At 39.9% G+C, this 19,545-nt stretch overlaps 1 protein-coding gene across 1 annotated transcript; it reads left to right on the forward strand.

Annotated features, from left to right (window-relative positions):
• The first annotated feature begins 14,326 nt into the window (after positions 1-14,326).
• On the forward strand, positions 14,327-18,631 carry LOC119789318. Its single transcript, XM_038294155.1, has 8 exons — positions 14,327-15,546; positions 15,674-15,782; positions 16,160-16,270; positions 16,388-16,459; positions 16,531-16,641; positions 16,842-17,091; positions 17,526-17,685; positions 18,292-18,631. Exons 1-8 carry the CDS (start codon positions 15,315-15,317, stop codon positions 18,453-18,455), a joined length of 1,209 nt encoding a protein of 402 aa, XP_038150083.1. The 5' UTR covers positions 14,327-15,314; the 3' UTR covers positions 18,456-18,631.
• The last annotated feature ends 914 nt before the right edge of the window (positions 18,632-19,545 follow it).

A 19,545-nucleotide genomic window follows, 5' to 3' on the forward strand; every position in this document is an offset into this window, starting at 1 on the left:
GCTCGGAAGGCTAATTGATGATTAGAAAACCCTTGTGCAATCATGTTCACACATCTGAAAACAGTTTAGCTTGTTACGGGAGCTACAAAACTGATCTTCCTTTGAGCAGATTGAGTTTCTGCAGCATCACATTTGTGGGGTCAATTAAACGCTCAAAATGGCCAGAAAAAAAAGAGAAGAGAACTCGACAGTCTATTCTTGTTCTTAAAAATGAAAGCTATTCCATGTGAGAAATTGCTAAGAAATTGAGGATTTCCTACAACGGTGTGTACTACTCCCTTCAGAGGACAGCACAAACAGGCTCTAACCAGAGTAGAAAAAGAAGTGGGAGGCTGCGTTGCACAACTGAGCGAGAAGATAAGTACATCAGGGTCTCTAGTTTGAGAAACAGACGCCTCACAGGCCCCAACTGGCATCTTCATTAAATAGTACCCGCAGTAGACTTAACTGAGTGTCAGTGATTGGGGGGTGCCCTGCCCCCTCCTGCAGTTACACAGGTACACAGATCCTCAGCAACCTGCTTTAGTTCTGTCAATGTGTTTGTTTTAATAATAAATGTTTTGGACTTTCCTACTGGCTGTCTCACCTTGTTTGTGTTTGGAGATAAATGTGGAGATACATGTATTAATGTTTTAAAAATGTTTTACAAATATACAAACAGTTCAGTGAGTCTTCCAAATGGTATCTCACAAAGATTTGGTGTCAACAAAGGTATAAAACAAGATTGTCCAATCTCTCCTTTGCTATTTGCTGTAGACATCTCTTCCATATCAATTAAAAACACTTTAATTCTCAAAGGCTTCAGGACTTTAATTTAAAAACTGTGAAATATTGCCTGTTGACTGTCCCATATCTACTACTTTAAATGTTCCTAAAAAATCCAATGTTAGATATCTGGGTGTGCATATAAAAATAAATATGATTTAGAAAATCTGAATATTTGGGGGAAACTTTACAAATGTAAAATTCTTCAAAAAGGCTTTTCAAATAAATGGACACACACAAATGTATCTATTCTGGGAAGAATATTTCTCACCAAAATTAAAAGTATTTCCAGACTTATCTATCCTGCATATACATTGGGAATACCCAATCCAGCAATCAAATATTTCAGCAGGATAAATTTTGACTTGTATGAAAGCAAAACTTCATATATAAAAAAAGGTAATTTAATTAAACAGTTTGAAGGAGTACTAAAAGCTATTGAATTTGACAGCATGAACCAGACTTTGTAAATAAACTGGCTTAGGTATTTTTTAACAAATCAAAATAACTTATGGTTCCATATTCAAAGTAAAATATTTTCAAACCTGGGTAGAGTTTTCTTCTTAGATGTAACTTTGTTAAACTGCCCGTTAAGCTTTTCTTCTTTTACCAACAGTTTTTATTATATTGGAGATTAATCCATAAGCATAACTATAGCCCACACAATACTTCCTTGTTGAATTGCTGTTGCATAAAAATGATTAATAAATCAATCTTCGCAAATATTTGGTTAGAACATGGAAGCCGGTGTCCGGCTTCCATGCCCGGCTTCCCAAGAAATACACTCTATATATTGCTAATGTGGTAAATGACTATTCTAGCTGCAAATGTTTGGTTTTTGGTGCAATATCTACATAGGTGTATAGAGGCCTTTTTCCAGCAACTATCACTACAGTGTTCTAATGGTACAACGTGTATGCTCATTGGCTTGGAAGACTAATTGATGATTAGAAAACCCTTGTGCAATTATGTTCATGTGTCCGGCTTCCCAAGTCTTCTATGGAGCTTCCCCTATCTCCAACACGCGGTCGAGTCAGTAAAAGTTCCATAATTTATTTAAAATGCATTTAAAAATAATTTATTTAAAAGGATAAGTTCAATTAAAAATAGATAAAATACAAGGCAATCAGGAGCAGCAGAGTCAATGGACGAGTCTGTTTAAAGGATGCACTCTTAGCTGGCACAATGGAGGGCGCGACCCTCTCTTCAACGTGCGGTTCTCTGCAGTGCATTGTCCACCCAAGCGCGCGGTTCTTTCCAAAGCGCGCTTCTCTCTAGCATGTGGGCCTCTCCAGCATAGCTGGCACCAGTGAGGGCACTTCAGCAGGCCACCCCTATGGCTTGCGATACTATGGCAAGCCAAGAATGCCACTATCCGCATTGAATTATCACATTACGATTGAAATTAACCCGCTAAAAACGCGCATTTTCCCGAAATTTTGCCGCCATTTACGTCCGTCATGATGGTACCGCAAGACGCGTGGATTTTACGCGCGTTCTTGTATGGACGTCGTCCAGCCATTGATCACGTACCAGCAAAATCCAAACAAAGGAACTTGAGATAAAGTTCTTCTGAGTATAGCTCCTCCAATCACATACGAGGTCATTGTTATACGGAAGGACTCGCGAGAACAGCTGCGTCTATCATGTTTTGTTTTTTGTTTTTTTGCTTTATTGGCAATTCCGTGTAACAATACAGAGTAATTCAAACGTCAAACAAAGATACACAGTAGTTGGTGACATAACTTTAAAAAAAATGAGACATAGAATGTAAAAAATATAAAACATAAATAAAAATAAAACAAGGGAAACAAACATATAAATAAATAAACAAATAAATAAAATAAACATAAAATAATAACAGCTAGGGGTTTACATATGGTCACTTAACTTTTTGTAGCTTCCTGTCCTAAACAGTCTTTAAGGAAACATATTAGAAGATGCAATATTGTATATGTGAGAGAGGAGTTGCTGTAAAACAATGGTTTACCACAGATTTAAAACTAGTAATAGCATAAAGAAATATTGCAATTCTAAAACAGTCTTTAGACTTTTTATCAGCAATTACTGTGGGTAGCACAACTTGTGTTACAGAAAATAGCAGACTTTGGAGATATGTTCTGGAGAATCTTGATTTATACCATACTACAGAACATTTCAAAAGGCTGCTGACTTTTTCTATGTTTATAGGTGAAAATAATAAAAACTACAAAAGAGCAACTTTGCTGTTCTCCATAAATGTTTGGAAAATTGTTTAAAAGTTTTTTGCATAAGGGCGTGCTTTGGTTTCCCAGTGTTTAGCGCACAAAACCCATGTACAGAAAGATTCCTTAGTCCTCGACATGGATGACCCGGGTTCGAATCCTTGGCCGCATGTCTCTCCCTCTCTCATACCCCCTTTCCTGCCAGCCTACTGCCAAAAAAACGAGACACTAGTGCCGTAAAAACTCCCAAAAAAAAGGCTCTTGCATAAAAGCTTCTACAACACAATGCTGTTGATGGTAGATTGTTTTGAAGGGTCAGACAGGAAAGCTTGGTAAACAAATCTAACATATCTGAGATGCCGATACCATTTACTGTGAAAGAAAGGACAACGGAGAGAAAATGTAGAGAATAATGTAGGAGTGCTGCTAGAATTCCAGTTCCCAGATCTGTGTTTTCTATTACTTCTACAACCACTAAAACTTATGTTATAAATGTACGTTATTGGCAAGTGAAACCCTGTCAGAGCTCTCCTTAGATATCAGCCCAGTTACAGTTTGCCCTGCAAAAATAATCTGCTCTCTTGAAAATCTCAAACTCTTGCCACATTTCAGGCATCGAACATAACAATTTTTTAGTGAAGAATCAACCGCTAGTTTTACCCAATCATGAAGTGTAATTAAATATATTGGATATTTTTAACTTTTTTAACAAAAAACTGAAGAGTGGGGTGTGCAAAATGAATCAGCCCCTTTTACATTTAGTGCAGCAAACTCTCCCCAGAAGTTCAGTGAGGATCTCTGAATGATCCAATGTCGACCTAAATGATACTAAATAGAATCCACCTGTGTGAAAGTCTCCCGATAAATGCACCTGCTCTGTGATTGCCTCAGAGGTCTGTTTAAAGTGCAGAGAGCATCATGAAGAACAAGGAAATCACCCAACTCTGCAAGTAATAAAACCCTGTTGGGAAAAAGAAGTAAAATATATTAGAAGTTTTGGTTGGACTGTGCAGGAAAGAATAACAGAATTCAAAATAGATCAGATTAGTATAAGCCAAACAGTTCCATTATCAGTTATACAACCATGGATAATTACAGATGCTAGGGTAGATTTTACTTTTTTGGAAAGAAGAAAGGATAAGGAATTCATATTAAACTCATATATAGTACAGGATTATATTAATCAATATTATAAGTGTGTAAAAATTTATACAGATGCCTCTAAAAATATAACAAATCAAATAGGAGAAGCCTTTATCGTACCAGAATTTAATGTTAAAATTAGGAAAAGGATAAGTGATGGACTTTCAGTTTATACGGGAGAAATTATTGCAATATTATTAGCTGTTCAATGGGTGGAAGAAGTTAAGCCATTAAGATCAGTCATATGTTCAGATTCTAGTTCATCTTTAATTAGTTTGCAGTATAGTCACTCAGAAAGCAGGCCAGATATTTTAATAGAAATTCAACAGACACTATATAGAATAAATATGATAGGTTTAGTTATAAATTTTGTATGGATACCGGCACATTATGGAATTAAAGGAAATGAACAAGTAGATAAGGCAGCAAAAGAAGCTGCTAAAAATGTGTCAGTGGATTTATTTGTTAATTTTAGCAAATCTGAAGTTAAAATGTTAATTAAACAGAAAATAAAGGTTAAATGGCAAAACGAATGGGAGAAAGGAAATAAAGGACATTGGTTTTATAAAATTGAAAAGAAAATTGGAGAAATGAGAAGAACAGAAAGAACAAGAAGAGAAGAAACAATAATTTCTCGATTGAGGTTTGGTCATACCGGATTAAATGGTACTGTTTATCTTAGGAAAACATAGGAATGGCAAATGTGAATATTGTGGGGTAGATGAAACAGTTGAGCACGTGATGTTATACTGTAACAAATATGAGGAGGAGAGAAAGCAATTCATTCAAAATTTGAGTAAAGTAAAAGTTAAATTAGATTTATTTAAATTATTCAGAAGTTATTCAGATAGTAATATTTACAGTATAGTATTTCGATATCTAAAAATAACACATTTATATAATAGAATTTAATTCCTGAGAGTCATTCTGGTCCACACTCCATTCCAGTAGATGGCGGAAATGCATCTATCTGTTGTTTGCCAACCGCCAAAAAATATCAAAGAAGAAGAAGAACAAGGAACACATCAGACAGGTCCGAGACACTGTTGTGGAGAAGTTTAAAGCTGGATTTGGAAACAAAAAGATTTCCCAAGCTTTAAAAATCCCAAGGAGCACTGTGCAAGGAATGCACATTTTACCTTGCTGATTCTGATTCACATTTTACCAACTGATTCTGATTAAAACTAATTTTTGAAATAAATTATTGTGTATTTTTTTACATAACATTTGCCATTGCTAATGGCATACACAGTAATCTAGCGTACTTTAATTAAATAAGTCAATTCAAGCTAAAATGTAAGAGTCTATAATTAGGTCATACTGAGCCTGATCTATTTGTACCATCTATTTGGGGGATATTTATTGCCACACTTTGGGCCACTTAATACCAATTTAGCATCAAATAAATGAGGTAGCCTACCTCAGCATTGTTGCTGACCTTATGACCACAGTGTACCAATCTTCTGATGGCTACTTCCAGCAGGATAATGTGCTATGTTATAAAGTGAATCATCTCAGACTCATTTCTTGAAACTTTTCCACTTAAGTAATTGTGAATTGAGCATATTGACAGACATTTTATTTTTTTTAACTTAAATGCAAATATTTTTAAAAATAATTACTGCTCTAAATTTATTGCTCTGTCAGCGAAAGATCTGTTTTGGTCTCTATACTTTAATTAAATAAATCAATTCAAGCTCAAATGTAAGAGGCTATACTGAGCCTGATCTCTTTGTATCAAAGATTTTCTTACCTTTTAGAAAAATGTCACTTGGGGTAAAACTCCCCCTGCAACCCTGATTTGCATTTGTATAGCTCACAGCATTTTCATTTACATGTTAAAGCCTCCCCTAGTATTCCATGGGGGGGAGGCATGGGGGGAACAATGCCTAAGAAAGCCCACGTCAATTTCTGACAATTTATTGGAGTTTTCGGCGATGCCTGCAAATTACCGTAAACTGCCGTTAACCTGAACTTCCACGACAATCTACAGTGCCGCATATTGACGAAAATCCCACTTTTCGTGCAGTGTGGCGTCAAATCAGTTTGAACGTAAAACTCAATAGAGAAAAACATACAGTTTGGGAAATAATAATGATGGCCCTGATGCAAATATTGAAATAGGCCCCAAATTTTTATCATTAAGGTGCACCCTTGAATGCTGTCTTTTGACACCTGCACACTCAGTGGCAGCAGAAAGAGGTGATCCCTATTTATCAGGGAAAGTTTTGCTTACAAATATGAAATTGTTTTTGATGTACTAATACGTGGGCCCAAATTACTAGAGCAAGGGCGCCTGGGCACAAAATGTCTGACCCCCTTCTTTTTAAATCCAGGAATATTTAGACCTTCAAACTTAAGTCCTGTTTCACAAAGCAGGTACGACAAACTCAGACTCAAATCCTCAATTCATACGTTTTTCTTTACCAATTTCCATACCGGTAGGTGGCGGTAATGCGCACTTTCAGTTTATCGCCAACTGAAAAATACACTTCAAGAAGCAGAAGAATGTAAGAGAAGAAGGTGGTATGTGTTGCAGGCAGACCAACCCCGGCTTTTAAGAAGTGGTTTAACCAGTGTGCGAAATACCTGTCAATATTTGGGGGGGTCCCCATCTCCCGATTGTTGCGCAATACCAATCTAAATTTTCTCAATATGCAGTAGGCCTACAACATTTCAAAGTCAGCTTTAATGTCAATTCTTCAGATTCACCAGACATAGAAGGACTCGAGAGGACATTTCTTATTCACCAACTGTGAAACTGATAAAGTGCACAGGCACAGATAAGATCAGTTCCTAATACTAAAATTTAAACATTCAATTTCACAATAAAATATAAAATGTACAATAATATAAAATATGCAATACTTATGCTAGTACAAAAAGGCAGATGGTAATGGCAGCAGAAAAATTATTATTACCAATTATGTAAGATATAGCATTTGTAACAGTGCAAAAGAACAGTAAATAAATATAGTATTAATAGTAGTGCAGGAGACAGTTTGTCCGGAGTGATTATTTTTTTTGAGGGGGGCTCAGCTTCCTGACAGCTTGGTGGATGAAGCTTTCTGTGAATCTGGTGGAGCGGGCAAGAGCCTGAATAGATAGTCTCTGAAAACACACACATGCACAAAGACTGTCTGTCTCTCTCTTTCATGCACGCACATGTCCTGCTTTAATCCAGCTTCTGACGAATGGAAATGGGTCGAATTTGTCCAGAGGAGGTCCGTTGAGGTCCACAAACAGGAGTGAAGACCTGCTGTCTTCACGCAATCTGTTCCCCTTGCCCGTGTTATTAACTGCGGAAAAGCACATGGCTAATTTGCATACGCGGACAGGATTGGCTGGCTCCACTTCCCAAAAAACAGTGAATATTTGTGAATAAAGGTTTTGAATTTTAATACTGGACATGTTTAGCTTAAAAACATTTTAGTGACCAATAACGACAAAAAAATAGCTTAGCAGGTAGATAACCATCATTTCTAATAACCACACCGTAAGCCTTTTCTTTGGATTTATTGGCTGGGATGGATGGATGAATGAATGAATGGTAAAACTGCAACAAAGAAATAATGTGCATAAGCCTTTGTGTAAACAGGCACAATTCCAAATAAACAGGCACAATTCTCCTAAATAATAAACTCAACATGAAACAAAGTATGTACTTAAACGAAATACACTGTTATGCCATATGCCATGATCATACTTTTTGGACAGTGGGAACCAGTGTCCATATTTCATCCTGCTAGGATGACCAGAGAAGAAAACGCAGCTTTGGTGAATAACAGCTGGGGGACTTCAGCAGCACCCCCTTTTTCAGCCAAAGCAGTCACATGGAAACCGGCAGAGGTGTGAAAAACTACCCCCCTCCCTGTGAGGACAGAGAAAACCAGAGAGCACACAGGATTCTTTTTCTTTTGCTCTTCTGCTCCAGCACCTCTCTCCTGGTCCCTTCTGCTCCTGCACTCAAAGCTTGGGCCCACTGTGGCCCACAGTGGAGATGCGGGCCCCAGCGGAACCAGATCCCCAGAACCATCGAGGATAAGTCAGAACTTTGCAGAACCCAACTGCTGCAAACAGAACTTTTGCAACACATTTCTCTTGAGTTTCAGAACTTTTAGAGCCAAACTGGATGCCCATGGGTGTGACACTGAGGGGACCCCTGCTGTGAGACTGAGACAAAGGAACCCCTGACTGCAGAGCTGCAAAACTGGATGAAACTCAGGCCCCGTCCACACGAAGTCAAAACGAACACGAAACGCTGATATTTTCCAAAACGTTTGCCGTAAAGACGGAGACGTAAAATAAATGTGAGCGTCCACACGAATGCATGAAAACGCTGCAAAATGTGTGCAAGGCCTGTAAGTGGCGCTGTGGTGCCAAAGCAAAAATAAGCGACGAAATGTTGGGCATGGCACTAATATTTATACATGGTTGCCCTGCGGGTCCATTTTCGTGGTTCAGTCAAATTCAGGTGCTGAACTATGTCGTCGATATTGCTCTGTTCTTCCTGGAGATATTCCAGAAGAAGAAGATTCTGTTGTAAGCCCGACAGCAGGGTGAGTAGCATTAGTAGCAACGGCGCCATTGTTGTTGTGATGTGTCGCGCATGCGTGTTTAGAGGCGACGCTATGACGCATGCGTGTAAAAAAAAATATGCGGTTAGAGCGTAAAGATGGAAACGCGAAAACAGCGTTTCGAAATCTTCCCACTCTGAAGGCTGAATAAAAAAAAGATCGTTTACAGACCCCCGAAACGCCGGCTTCGTGTGGATGAGAGGCTGGTTTGGTGAAAAATTTGTGCGTTTAGGCCAGGGTTCGTCTTCGTGTGGACGGGGCCTCAAGCTTTCCAAATGGACATGGAAAAAGGTTTGCAGGTCTGGCATGATTAGGGACAGAACAAGCAATGTGTCTTTTGATGATGCTAATCATATTGTGTGTTTACTGCTGAGTAAAGACAACGCTAATTGATGCTAAAGAATAGACTGCATGCTACGCTATGCTACAGGAATACGTGTTGAGCTGTTGCTAAAGCTTAGACAAGCTGTACTCACTAAGGATTTAAACACTGATATAACATTAGTGTTCATATGTTCCTCAGATGCTCATTACATTTCCATCAGCAAGTATGACCAAGAGTCATTTAGTGGAATCCTGATGTCTATTCGCTGCTAGCTATTTCAAGGAGAGTAAAGAATCATTTAACTAAAGTTTTTTGGTTCTTGATTAAGCAAATCATTTAATAAAACATTATTTTGCCAGATAATGTTTTATTTACCTCATGGATTTGCATTGTGAATTGGTCTGAAAACATTCCAATTTCTTTAAAATTAGTGAAAAGCTAATTTGATCATATCCCAAATTCTTTCAGATAAACTTTGGTTTCAAACACAGAATCCATCTTAAACTGTAATATGTTTTTCAACCGTTTTCCCCTTCCTCTTTGTACATAGTAGTTAGTTTAGTTTAGTTGAGTTTTACTAGTCTTAGTTGAGAGTGTTAAACTGAAATACAATTGACTTGGAGCTGAATGATTTTTGTTAATAAACTCTTATATTTTAAACAGAAGTTGTGGTGAATTTATTCCATGTATGTGCAGAAATAACTGTTTGACCATGATTAGTGCTCGAATCACTCTTTCATCTATTGTTCTAACACACAGTTAGTAGGACTGTGTGTCATAAACAGTATATAACAGCTGAAATAATATCTGATTAAATAAGATATTTTAGCACCCCTACAGGGCAATAAACATCTTAAAGTATCAGAAACATAAATTCCCAGCGGGCTGGGAATAGAATTTAACTATAGAATCACAACAACACCCTTCACATCAAACTACATGCTGTACTGGCCAAAAACGTAGCACAGTGAGAACAGATTCAGCTATGCAGTGATTACTCGTTAAACAGGAAGACACCAACAGCTCAACTTCCGGTGCTCTCAAAATAAGACTTTATCAAATATTATACATAATAAAGCTTATAGTATATAACTTAGAAACAATACGCAAATATGAGCAATGAGCCAGAAAATTTTATTTAAACTTTTTTTGACACAATTTAAGACCTGCTTTTGAGGCTTTCAGGGAGTCTCATGGGTTAATCGGGGGGGTCGAGCCCCCCCGGACCCCCCTGTATTTCGCACTCTGGGTTTAACCCTACTACTCAGCAGCCAGTGGGAAAAAAGCACACTCACCAGCTCAAACTGGACAAGTGGCCAAATGGCTGATAATCACATGAAATCAATGCGTAGATGACGCGTATTTGATGTGCTCTCGCAAGTTAACTACGTGTGGCCGATTAAAAGGCGAAGGTATGGCTTGCCATACCAGCGCGCCTCTCTCTAGCGCGCTTGAGGCAACCAGTCTCCAGATCCCTCCCTCTGCCGCTCCTCACCCACTCTGTCCGGCTCCCTCCTTGTCCGGCTTCTCTGCCCAGCTTCCCATGGCCGGCTTCTGCTCCTTCAACCAACCAGCTGCCTTTTTATCATCAGCGTCCGCTCTACATGCTGTTTGGCTGATTGAACACACCTGTGCTGCTGTCGTGGGCGTGTCCAGATATGATTGGTAACGTGACCTCCAAACAAAATCAGAAAAACATGTAACACAACCACAAAAAAAAAATCTAACAAGAAAGTAAATAATTCAAGGTAAAGTAAATCCAAATTAGAGAAATAAAACATGCAGTTAACTTCAAAAAAAAGGAGAAAAAAAGGCCATATTGAGGCGGACCACTAGGGGGCTCCACTCTCACTCAGTGGAGAGGTTGTAGTTATGTTTGTTCGGATGTGTATATATATGGGCTTTCTGTACAGTTGCTCTCAGATGGAGTAGAGTAAAGAACTGTTTAAACCTGCCTGCTTTGTGTCGTCATCTTCACCCCTCCACATTGGTGACCCCTGTGAGCCAACATGTCCTCCACCCACCAGGCGAGCAAAGACCCTGCTTCGCAACCCTCTGGCGGACGGAAAGTACAGCGCCCTCAAGCACCTGCTTCTCCGCCGTTACTCCGACTCAGAATGCGCCGAGAAGTTGCTTTCTCTGGGTAAGGGGATGGCTCGGCTTTGGAGCTGATGGAAAGCATGCTGTCCTTGTTGGGTGACGACGGCAGATTTCTTTTCATCCATCTGCTCCTGCGACAGCTTCCAGCCCCGGTATGGATCGCTCTGGCTAACTCTTCCCTGCTGCGGGAGAAGGATTATCACTCGCTGGCGGAAGAAGTTGATCGCATCCTCCTGGCTTCCAAGACCTTCACGGTCCAGTCGTAAACCAGGGAAACTACAGCAGCTTCTTCTGAGCCTTTGCCCGCTTCAGCGGTCGATCAGCCGTCGGTGATGACAGCGATCGCCACCAGGAAACGTTTTTACCATCAGCGCTTCAGCGCAAGGGCGCTGCGCTGCCTCCCACCCTGCAAGCCGACGCCTGCTAGCAGCCGCGGCCATCGGCGATAAGAAGACGCTGCTCTTTGTTGAGGATTCGCGATCGGGGAGACGTTTTCTGGTGGATTTGGGTTCGCAGAAGAGCCTCGTTACCCCGGCGGGCTCCGACAGGCTTGCTGAGGGCTGCGGTCCCCAGCTGACCGCCACTAAAGGTTCTCCGATCAGAACATTCGGAGAAAGGTTGGTGACTGTCTCTTTCAATGGGCGTGACTTCCAATGGAACTTTGTAGTAGCTGCGAGCTCTGTCCCCATCATAGGGGCTGACTTCCTCTGTGCTCACGGCCTGCTAGTCTAATTGATGCTGTTTCTTTTTCCTCACTGCCTTGTATAACGCGAGGAGCTGGGCTGTTGGTACATACAATTTTTTTTAGCTTCAGAGGACGCTTTCCACCGTTTATTGTCAGATTTTCCTTCTCTGACTCTGCCCAATTTTTCAAACACCGACACAAAACACGGGATAGAGCATTATATCACCACGACTGGCGCTCCAGTGTTTGCGCGTGCGCGCTATCTTGACGCGGCAAAGCTGGCTGTTGCGCAGGAGGAGTTTGCCAACATGGAGCGTTTAGGGATTGTGCGGCGCTCCGACAGCCCCTGGGCGTCACCGTTGCGTGTGGTACCTAAGTCGGACGGCCAGTGGCGGCGGATTTCTGTCGTCTACACATTGCACACATTAGTCTAGTCACCGCTGTGATGCAATATACTCAAAACAAATATAGCTTCACTTAACATGGACTTAGATCTGTGATTAACCACAGAAACACATTTTCTAACCAAATAATTTGCGGTTGTTGGCTGGAGTTTGTCATCCTGTGTTTATCATAGCTGAAACCTAAAACATTTTTTTCTTAGAAATCATGGAGACTTCAGAAAGAACAAAAAGGAGGAAAATATTGGCAAAATTGAAGGAACATTTGCTTGTGCTCGAAAAGGAGTCTATGGCTTTGTTGGCAGATAATTCTGAGAAAATGGATTCCATGGACACTTCTGATGCTTGCGAGGACAATTTATCAAGTAATCATTCAGAAAGAACACAAAGGCAAGTATTGGCAAAAGTGGAGGAGCATTTTCTTATGCTCGAAAAGCAGCCGACTGATTTATTGGCAGTTAATTCTGAGAACATTGATTCCATGGACACTTTCTATGATGCTTGCGATGACAATTTATCAAGTAATCATGAAGACGGAAATTCCACTAATGTTTTTTATGACTGTAACATTCAATCATTAGATCATATTAATGAAAATTGGGATTCATATGATATGCCAGATAGTGACTGTGATTTCCTTGGAGATGAATATGCCGACATGGTAGATGACGATGATGTTTCAGATGGGCTTGCAGAGTGGGCCACAGAATTCAACATTTCACAAACAGTGCTGTCTGCACTTTTGAAAATCTTGAGCAGAAAGGGCCTTGATGTCCCAATGGATGCCAGAACTCTTATGTCCACTGACAGGTCATGCAAAGTGACAAATTTGGCTGGGGGATCCTACTATCACTTTGGGATTGAAAATGCTCTCATATCTGAACTAAAATCTTTAGAGCATTTTAAAGCGACTGATACACTCACACTTCGGATTAATATCGATGGAATACCCTTATTCCGCAGCTTTAGTGTGAGTCTGTGGGCTATTCTGGGTAGAATTAAGGAAATTCCAGAGTGTAGTGTGTTTGTAATTGGAGTGTACTCAGGTGCATAAAAAAACCCACAAGCATGCAAGAGTATTTACAAGAGTTCATAGAAGATTTTAAAACTATTTCTCAGAGGGGTATTCTTTACGGTGGTGCACATTTCATGATAGGAGTACCCGATGCTTTTATTTGTGATGCACCCGCTCGCGGCTTTCTTAAATGCTCCAAAGGCCATACAGGCTATTATGGATGTGAGAGATGCACTCAAAAAGGCCAGTACAAGGATGGAAGGGTGTTTTTTCCTTAGGTATCAGCAGAGCTCAGGACAGATGAGCAATGTAGCAGGCAGGCCTATCAAAAGCATCAACTGTCAGTGTCCCCCTAGGTATAGGTTTAGTTACCAGTTTTGTGTTGGATTACATGCACCTTGTGTGTTTGGGGGCAATGCATAGGCTCATATTTCTTTGGTTGAAGGGGCCGCTAAAATGCAGGCAATCTGTGAAATATTTCGTTGTTATGTCAGCTAATCTGGTTTCTCTTAGGCAATATTTACCTAGCAATTTCGCAAGGAAACCACGATCCTTGTTTGAATTCAGCACATGGAAAGCTACAGAGCTTCGTCAATTTTTGCTGTACACTGGGCCTATTGTCCTTCTCAATAATATACCTTGTAGAATGTACAGAAACTTTTTACTTCTATTTGTGTCTATGAGAATTCTTCTTTGTCCTGGGTTATGTTCTCCTGACAGTTGTGACTATGTAGAGGAGCTTTTGAAGCTCTTTGTAACAGATTTTGCTTCAATTTATGGCTCTGAATTTGTCAGCTATAACATCCATTCATTGATCCACCTAGCTCAGGATGCATGTAATTTCGGCCCCTTGGATGGTGTTTCAGCTTTTCCCTTTGAGACATTTGTTAAGGAAGAAATTATTCTAAAATAGTTAACTTTGGAAAAAGGTTGGCTTTCTCTCTTCCTTCTTTTCCCGAGCCTCTCGGTGAGCTGCGTGTGGCCACAAGGAAAACCAGCATTGCGTGTTGACGTCACAGAATTACAGAGTTTAATCCAATATAAGACAATGCATAAACTTAGAAATAAGACAATGCACAAACCTACACCAGAAACTGCAGAACAACGGAGACATACATTCAATTACCTGACATAAATGGAGAGAAGGAAAGAAAGCAAAGACGTACAAAGACATCTTTGGAGAGTTGCAAGAGCAAATCTGATTTTTTACTTCTGTGTAGAAAGTTTTAACCTCTTGTATTTAATTTATTCAAATAAGGCTGGCTTTTGCTCCTCCAACCAGGAGCTATCGCTGACACTCAGAAAAACTTAGAGCTTCCCCTAATTTATGGCAAACATCTGGCTAAAGAAAACATGAGATAAGACCTCACAGAATAGCCGTTGGAATGCGGGGGCCTCTTCCTACCATAAATTCTCCGGAACAAACTTAAATTCAGTAATCTGGTTCAAGGAAAGGTTATCTTCACAAACTTGTTCAAAGTTAAGAAATATGTTCAAAATGAGAGTGCTCAACATACCTTTTACACATGCCATAAGATTAACTGTATTAAAAACTAAAAATAATCATTTTTCTTTAACAGTAAACTGAAAAAACTTGTTCGTCGACCACAAAACCCTGTCCACCAACTCGTCAGGCGCATCCATGAGAAGCAGAAAGTGGCAAGCAAAAAGTCCACACCAGTGTTTACGCCACTGAAACAGCTACACTTTTCTGGACCAATGATTAATTCAGTTGGTACTTGGGAACAGTATAGATCGTACAATGATGGACAGACACTGATCTCCTGTTCTCGTGGCAACAACAGTTTTTTTGTTGGGGGAACTGTTGTTGTTGTGCAAAACATATTGTCACATTCCGGAACCGTTAAAGTACTGTGTAATTCCTTTGAAAATGCCCAACCGTTTTTCACCTATCCAATGGACTCCTCAGTTGTTGGAATTCTTTTTGTCTTCAATTTATCTGAACACTTGCAGCTACAACCTGTGGAGGACTTAAAAACAAAAATGTTTCTGTTACCACACAAGACTGGATATTTGGCATTGCCACTTTTGCACTAGTGTGCAACCTATTTGTTTTTGTTTTTAATTTGTTGTTATGCATGTATATATTTCTATTGATGTGTATTTTTTTAAGTATATTGCCTTTTGCAATTGTTGATTTTGAAAATGGTGGAGGATTGGCAGTGATCCCGACCAAATGGTTTATCGGGCCTGAGGAGGATGAATGCTACTGGCCACCAGCAAGAGTTAACATTGCCAAGGCGGTCATAGACCAACAGGACCCACACTCTGACTGGGCAACCTTCAAGTTGACTGTCAAGAGAAAAGCAGGTAGTGTAACCATCTTTCTTAATTAATGTATGATATGATGCGACAAGATAGGCTCACCATTCATTTGGTTAGAATTTGTTCTCCGAAATAAAAGTAATTAACTCATTCTTTTGTATCTCTCGGACAGCCACATACGAGATAGCCCGTATAAAATTGGTTGAGTTTGAACAGAACACATACGACCCGACAGAGTCTGATTCTGCGGAGAACATGGGAAGGGGGAAGCGCAAAAATAGGTAAGGCTGTTTGGATTATTATGTATGCATATTGGTGTCATCTCCCACACACACACAGTAACAGTCTATGGAAACACTGTCTGCATTATATGATTATATGCTCAACTGTCACCTGTTGTACAAAATATATTGTTTTTGTATTGTGTACCCTACTATTTTTAAAACACTTCAATTCAATTCACTGTAACTAATGAATTATCTGATTGTGCTGGTCTATTTTACAGGTCTAGGAGAGTGATTCTGTCCAGCGAGGATGAAGATGATAGCCCTACACCTCCATTACCTCCATCCTCCCTCAGGTCTTTACTAACACCTCCATTACCTCCATCCTCCCTTAGGTCTGTACTGACACCTCCTCTGCCTCCATCCTCCCTCAGGTCTGCGCTGACACCACCTCTGCCTCCATCCTCCCTCAGGTCTGTGCTGACGCCTCCTCTGCCTCCATCCACCCACACGCCTACACCTTCACTACCTCCATTCACCCACAGGTATGTACTGACACCTCCATTACCTCCATCCTCCCTCAGGTCTGTACTGACACCTCCATTACCTCCATCCTCCCTAAGGTCTGTACTGACACCTCCTCTGCCTCTATCCTCCCTCAGGTCTGTGCTGACGCCTCCTCTGCCTTCATCCACCAACACGCCTACACCTCCACTACCTCCATTCACCCACAGGTATGTACTGACACCTCCATTACCTCCATCCATCCTCAGGTCTGTACTGACACCTCCTCTGCCTCCATTAGGTCTGTGCTGATGCCTCCATTGCCGTCATCCACCCAGAGGCCTACACCTCCTCTGCTTCCTGCCACCCAGAGTTCCACCCTGACACCTCCTCTGCCTCCAGCCCCCCTCAGGTCTGCCCAGACACTTACTGCCTCCATCCATCCTCACATCCCATCTTGACAAACAGTGATGCGAGCGAGAGAAACTGATTAGAATGTGTACTTTTCAATCGGCCTCTTTAATTGTCTGATTGAGGTGTCTGTGCTGACATCTCCTTTGCCTCTATCCAACTGGTCTACAATGACACTTTTTTGCTTGTACTCTTCCTTAGGTCAGCCATGTCAACACACGAATCCCTGCAAATGCAAATAAGGGACAACGTCCTTTTTCACATCCTGAAAGTCCTTGAGGAAGTCAAAGAAACCCTAAGAGTTCATGGAAGGATGCTACAAACCATGGCACAGCGTGGCAACAGTGGTGACACCCTTTCTATCATCCCAGATGGTTTCCCCCTAAAGACAGTTGGGGAGGTCGAGGTAATGGAGGAAAAACTGTCTGACCCAAGCTTCATGTCTGAACTGGTATGTATGTAAAGTCTATAGTGAAATTTCATTCAGTTTTATTGGGGGGGCTGGCTGAAACAAATCATCAATAAATTGGACAGTAGTCAATAATTCAATTAATTGGCACTTATAGCTTTCTTAAAGCCAAAAGGTCCTAATTCTATGATTTCAGCTTCCTAAATAAGAATATTTCGGTCCTCTTTGTTGGCCATAAACCGAGTATCTCTTTGTTTTGTGGACAGAACAAGAGATTTGAGAAGCACCAATGTATTTCAAAATGTTTTAACATTTTATTATTATAGCAACAAATTGAGTAAATTGTTAAAATACTAAAACAATTATACATTAATCTATTTCCTGACAGTTTACTGTCAATAAAAGCGAGCCATGAGAAGCTGCAAAAAAAAAAATAAAAAATGATTTTACTTTGTACTGACTTTGTTCCCCCTTAGGTCACAGCAGTGGCAGACATTGGAGGGAGCACTGTGGATGACGCCACAAGATGTATGATGGTCTTTATCATGGACCATGACCTTTCCAGACAGTATAACTTTGTGGGCCGGAATGGAAAGCGGGAGTTCAGGACTTTAAAGCTGTTTGAAGTCATATTTGGTAAGTGCATAATGGATTATACGTAACTGTAATATAGTAACTTTTGTCAGGAGAAATTTATTGGCTATGGTTATTACTGTATGACTTGAAATGGCATTATTTTTGGCTAGAAAGCTTAATTTAATGTAATTGGGATTTTCTAAGGTGCAATAATACGCTCACCTCAAGGACATAATAAATGTCCCCTTAAAAGAGGTGCTCCAGAAATGTTATCGGAAAAGTAAATGTTTTCAAGATTTTCTTGCACAGATCTTCCAGTTATATGTTCTTATGAAAAAATGTTAATTGTGTTTTTATTATCACTTGGTTTGTAATTGTTATTGTGTTATTTATTAAAGCCAGATATTACAAAAAAATGTGACAGCCATGGCCAGATGGCATTGAATTTTGATCTTTGTTTTTTCTTTGCTTTTCCCCAGTTCATTCTGACATTTGCAGGTTTGTAAAGTCAATAATGTAAAGGGATACTTAAACCAAAAATACAATTTAAACCTTGAGTGATTGATATAAAAGTGATCAGTTTTGGGTGAATATCACTTCAACATAGTTGACTTTACAATCCTTGCTGAGAGTTGTGTTGGCACATGAGGTAACCATAACATATAGTTCCTGCAGGAGCTTTAAAGAAGAATGCCTTAACCAGCCAGATCACCAGGAAGGATGTGGAGAGGGCAGTTTCCAAATGGCTGATTGGATCAAGGGACAGGGGAGGCAATAGACAGGCCAGACAGGTCCCTCAAGTCCCTCCTTCTCCCTCCTTTTCCCACTAGATCCACTTCTTGCTCATCGGAAGAACATTTGTTATGGGACCTTTTTTTTTTTTTTCTTGATGTATAACACTTTCTCAACTTGTTATAATCTGTATTATATTGTGTGTGTATTATGCATCTGATTTAATCGTTAAAATACTTATTCCATTTGACTTAATAAAAAAAAGCTTGAATAATGGCATGGCATTTTTATTTTATATAGTGGATAGAGGCAACTCACAGTTGATTGCATCAAAGTCTTGACAAGCAGCATTCACAAAAATAATACACAATACAATAATAAAACAAAATAAGAACCCACTCCAAAATTAAATAGCCTGTAATAATAAAGGCTAGCCTGTGTAGGACATAATAAGGACCCATAATCCGCCCAGGGTCCAGTGTGGGTCCCATGTGGGAAAAAACTGGGTTGCCCGTGTGGGGCCCATGTGAAACCCACCGTTAGCCCATGTGGGCTTGCCCACAAGGGGCCACCATGGAACCCGCGGACAAAAATAGCACCCACCAGCCCACATCCAACCCACATGGGCCCCTCATGGGTGTGTTGGCAGGGATTTAAAGTATGTATATAAGTGTGTGTATGCATGTGCATGTACGCATATTCATTTATATGTCAGTGTGTTTGGATATAGATTGATAGATAGATAATATGCAGATTCGTGCATACCATTGGGTATGTTTTAATAACTGCCTTAAATGCCTTAAAATCCTTTCTGTTTTATCACTTGTCTCTGCCCGATCTGCACAGGAAATGGGATCCTACGCTACTTCAGGTTGCTAACTTTTTCAGCTTTGGATTTAAACATAAATCTAGTCTTTTTGAGTTTTATATTTTAATTTCGTTTTAAACTTATTTTATATAGTGCGTAATATAAAGAAAGAAAAAACAAAAATGCAGATAAACATGGTTTAATAATATTTTGCCACACTGCTCTGTGCATTTCTGTAAAAAGCATAAAAATTGTCTCACAAATTTAAAAAAACATTTTAAAAGATGTTTATTGGATTTCTTTAGTGATTTAAGGATAGAAATAAGTAGTTTTAGTACCATAATTACAGTATTTATAGATGCCAGTATATCCGTTCGCGC

This window comes from Cyprinodon tularosa, unplaced genomic scaffold, assembly GCF_016077235.1.
Source record: "Cyprinodon tularosa strain WSP-4 unplaced genomic scaffold, ASM1607723v1 ctg335, whole genome shotgun sequence".
In the NCBI taxonomy this organism is placed as follows: Eukaryota; Metazoa; Chordata; class Actinopteri; order Cyprinodontiformes; family Cyprinodontidae; genus Cyprinodon; species Cyprinodon tularosa.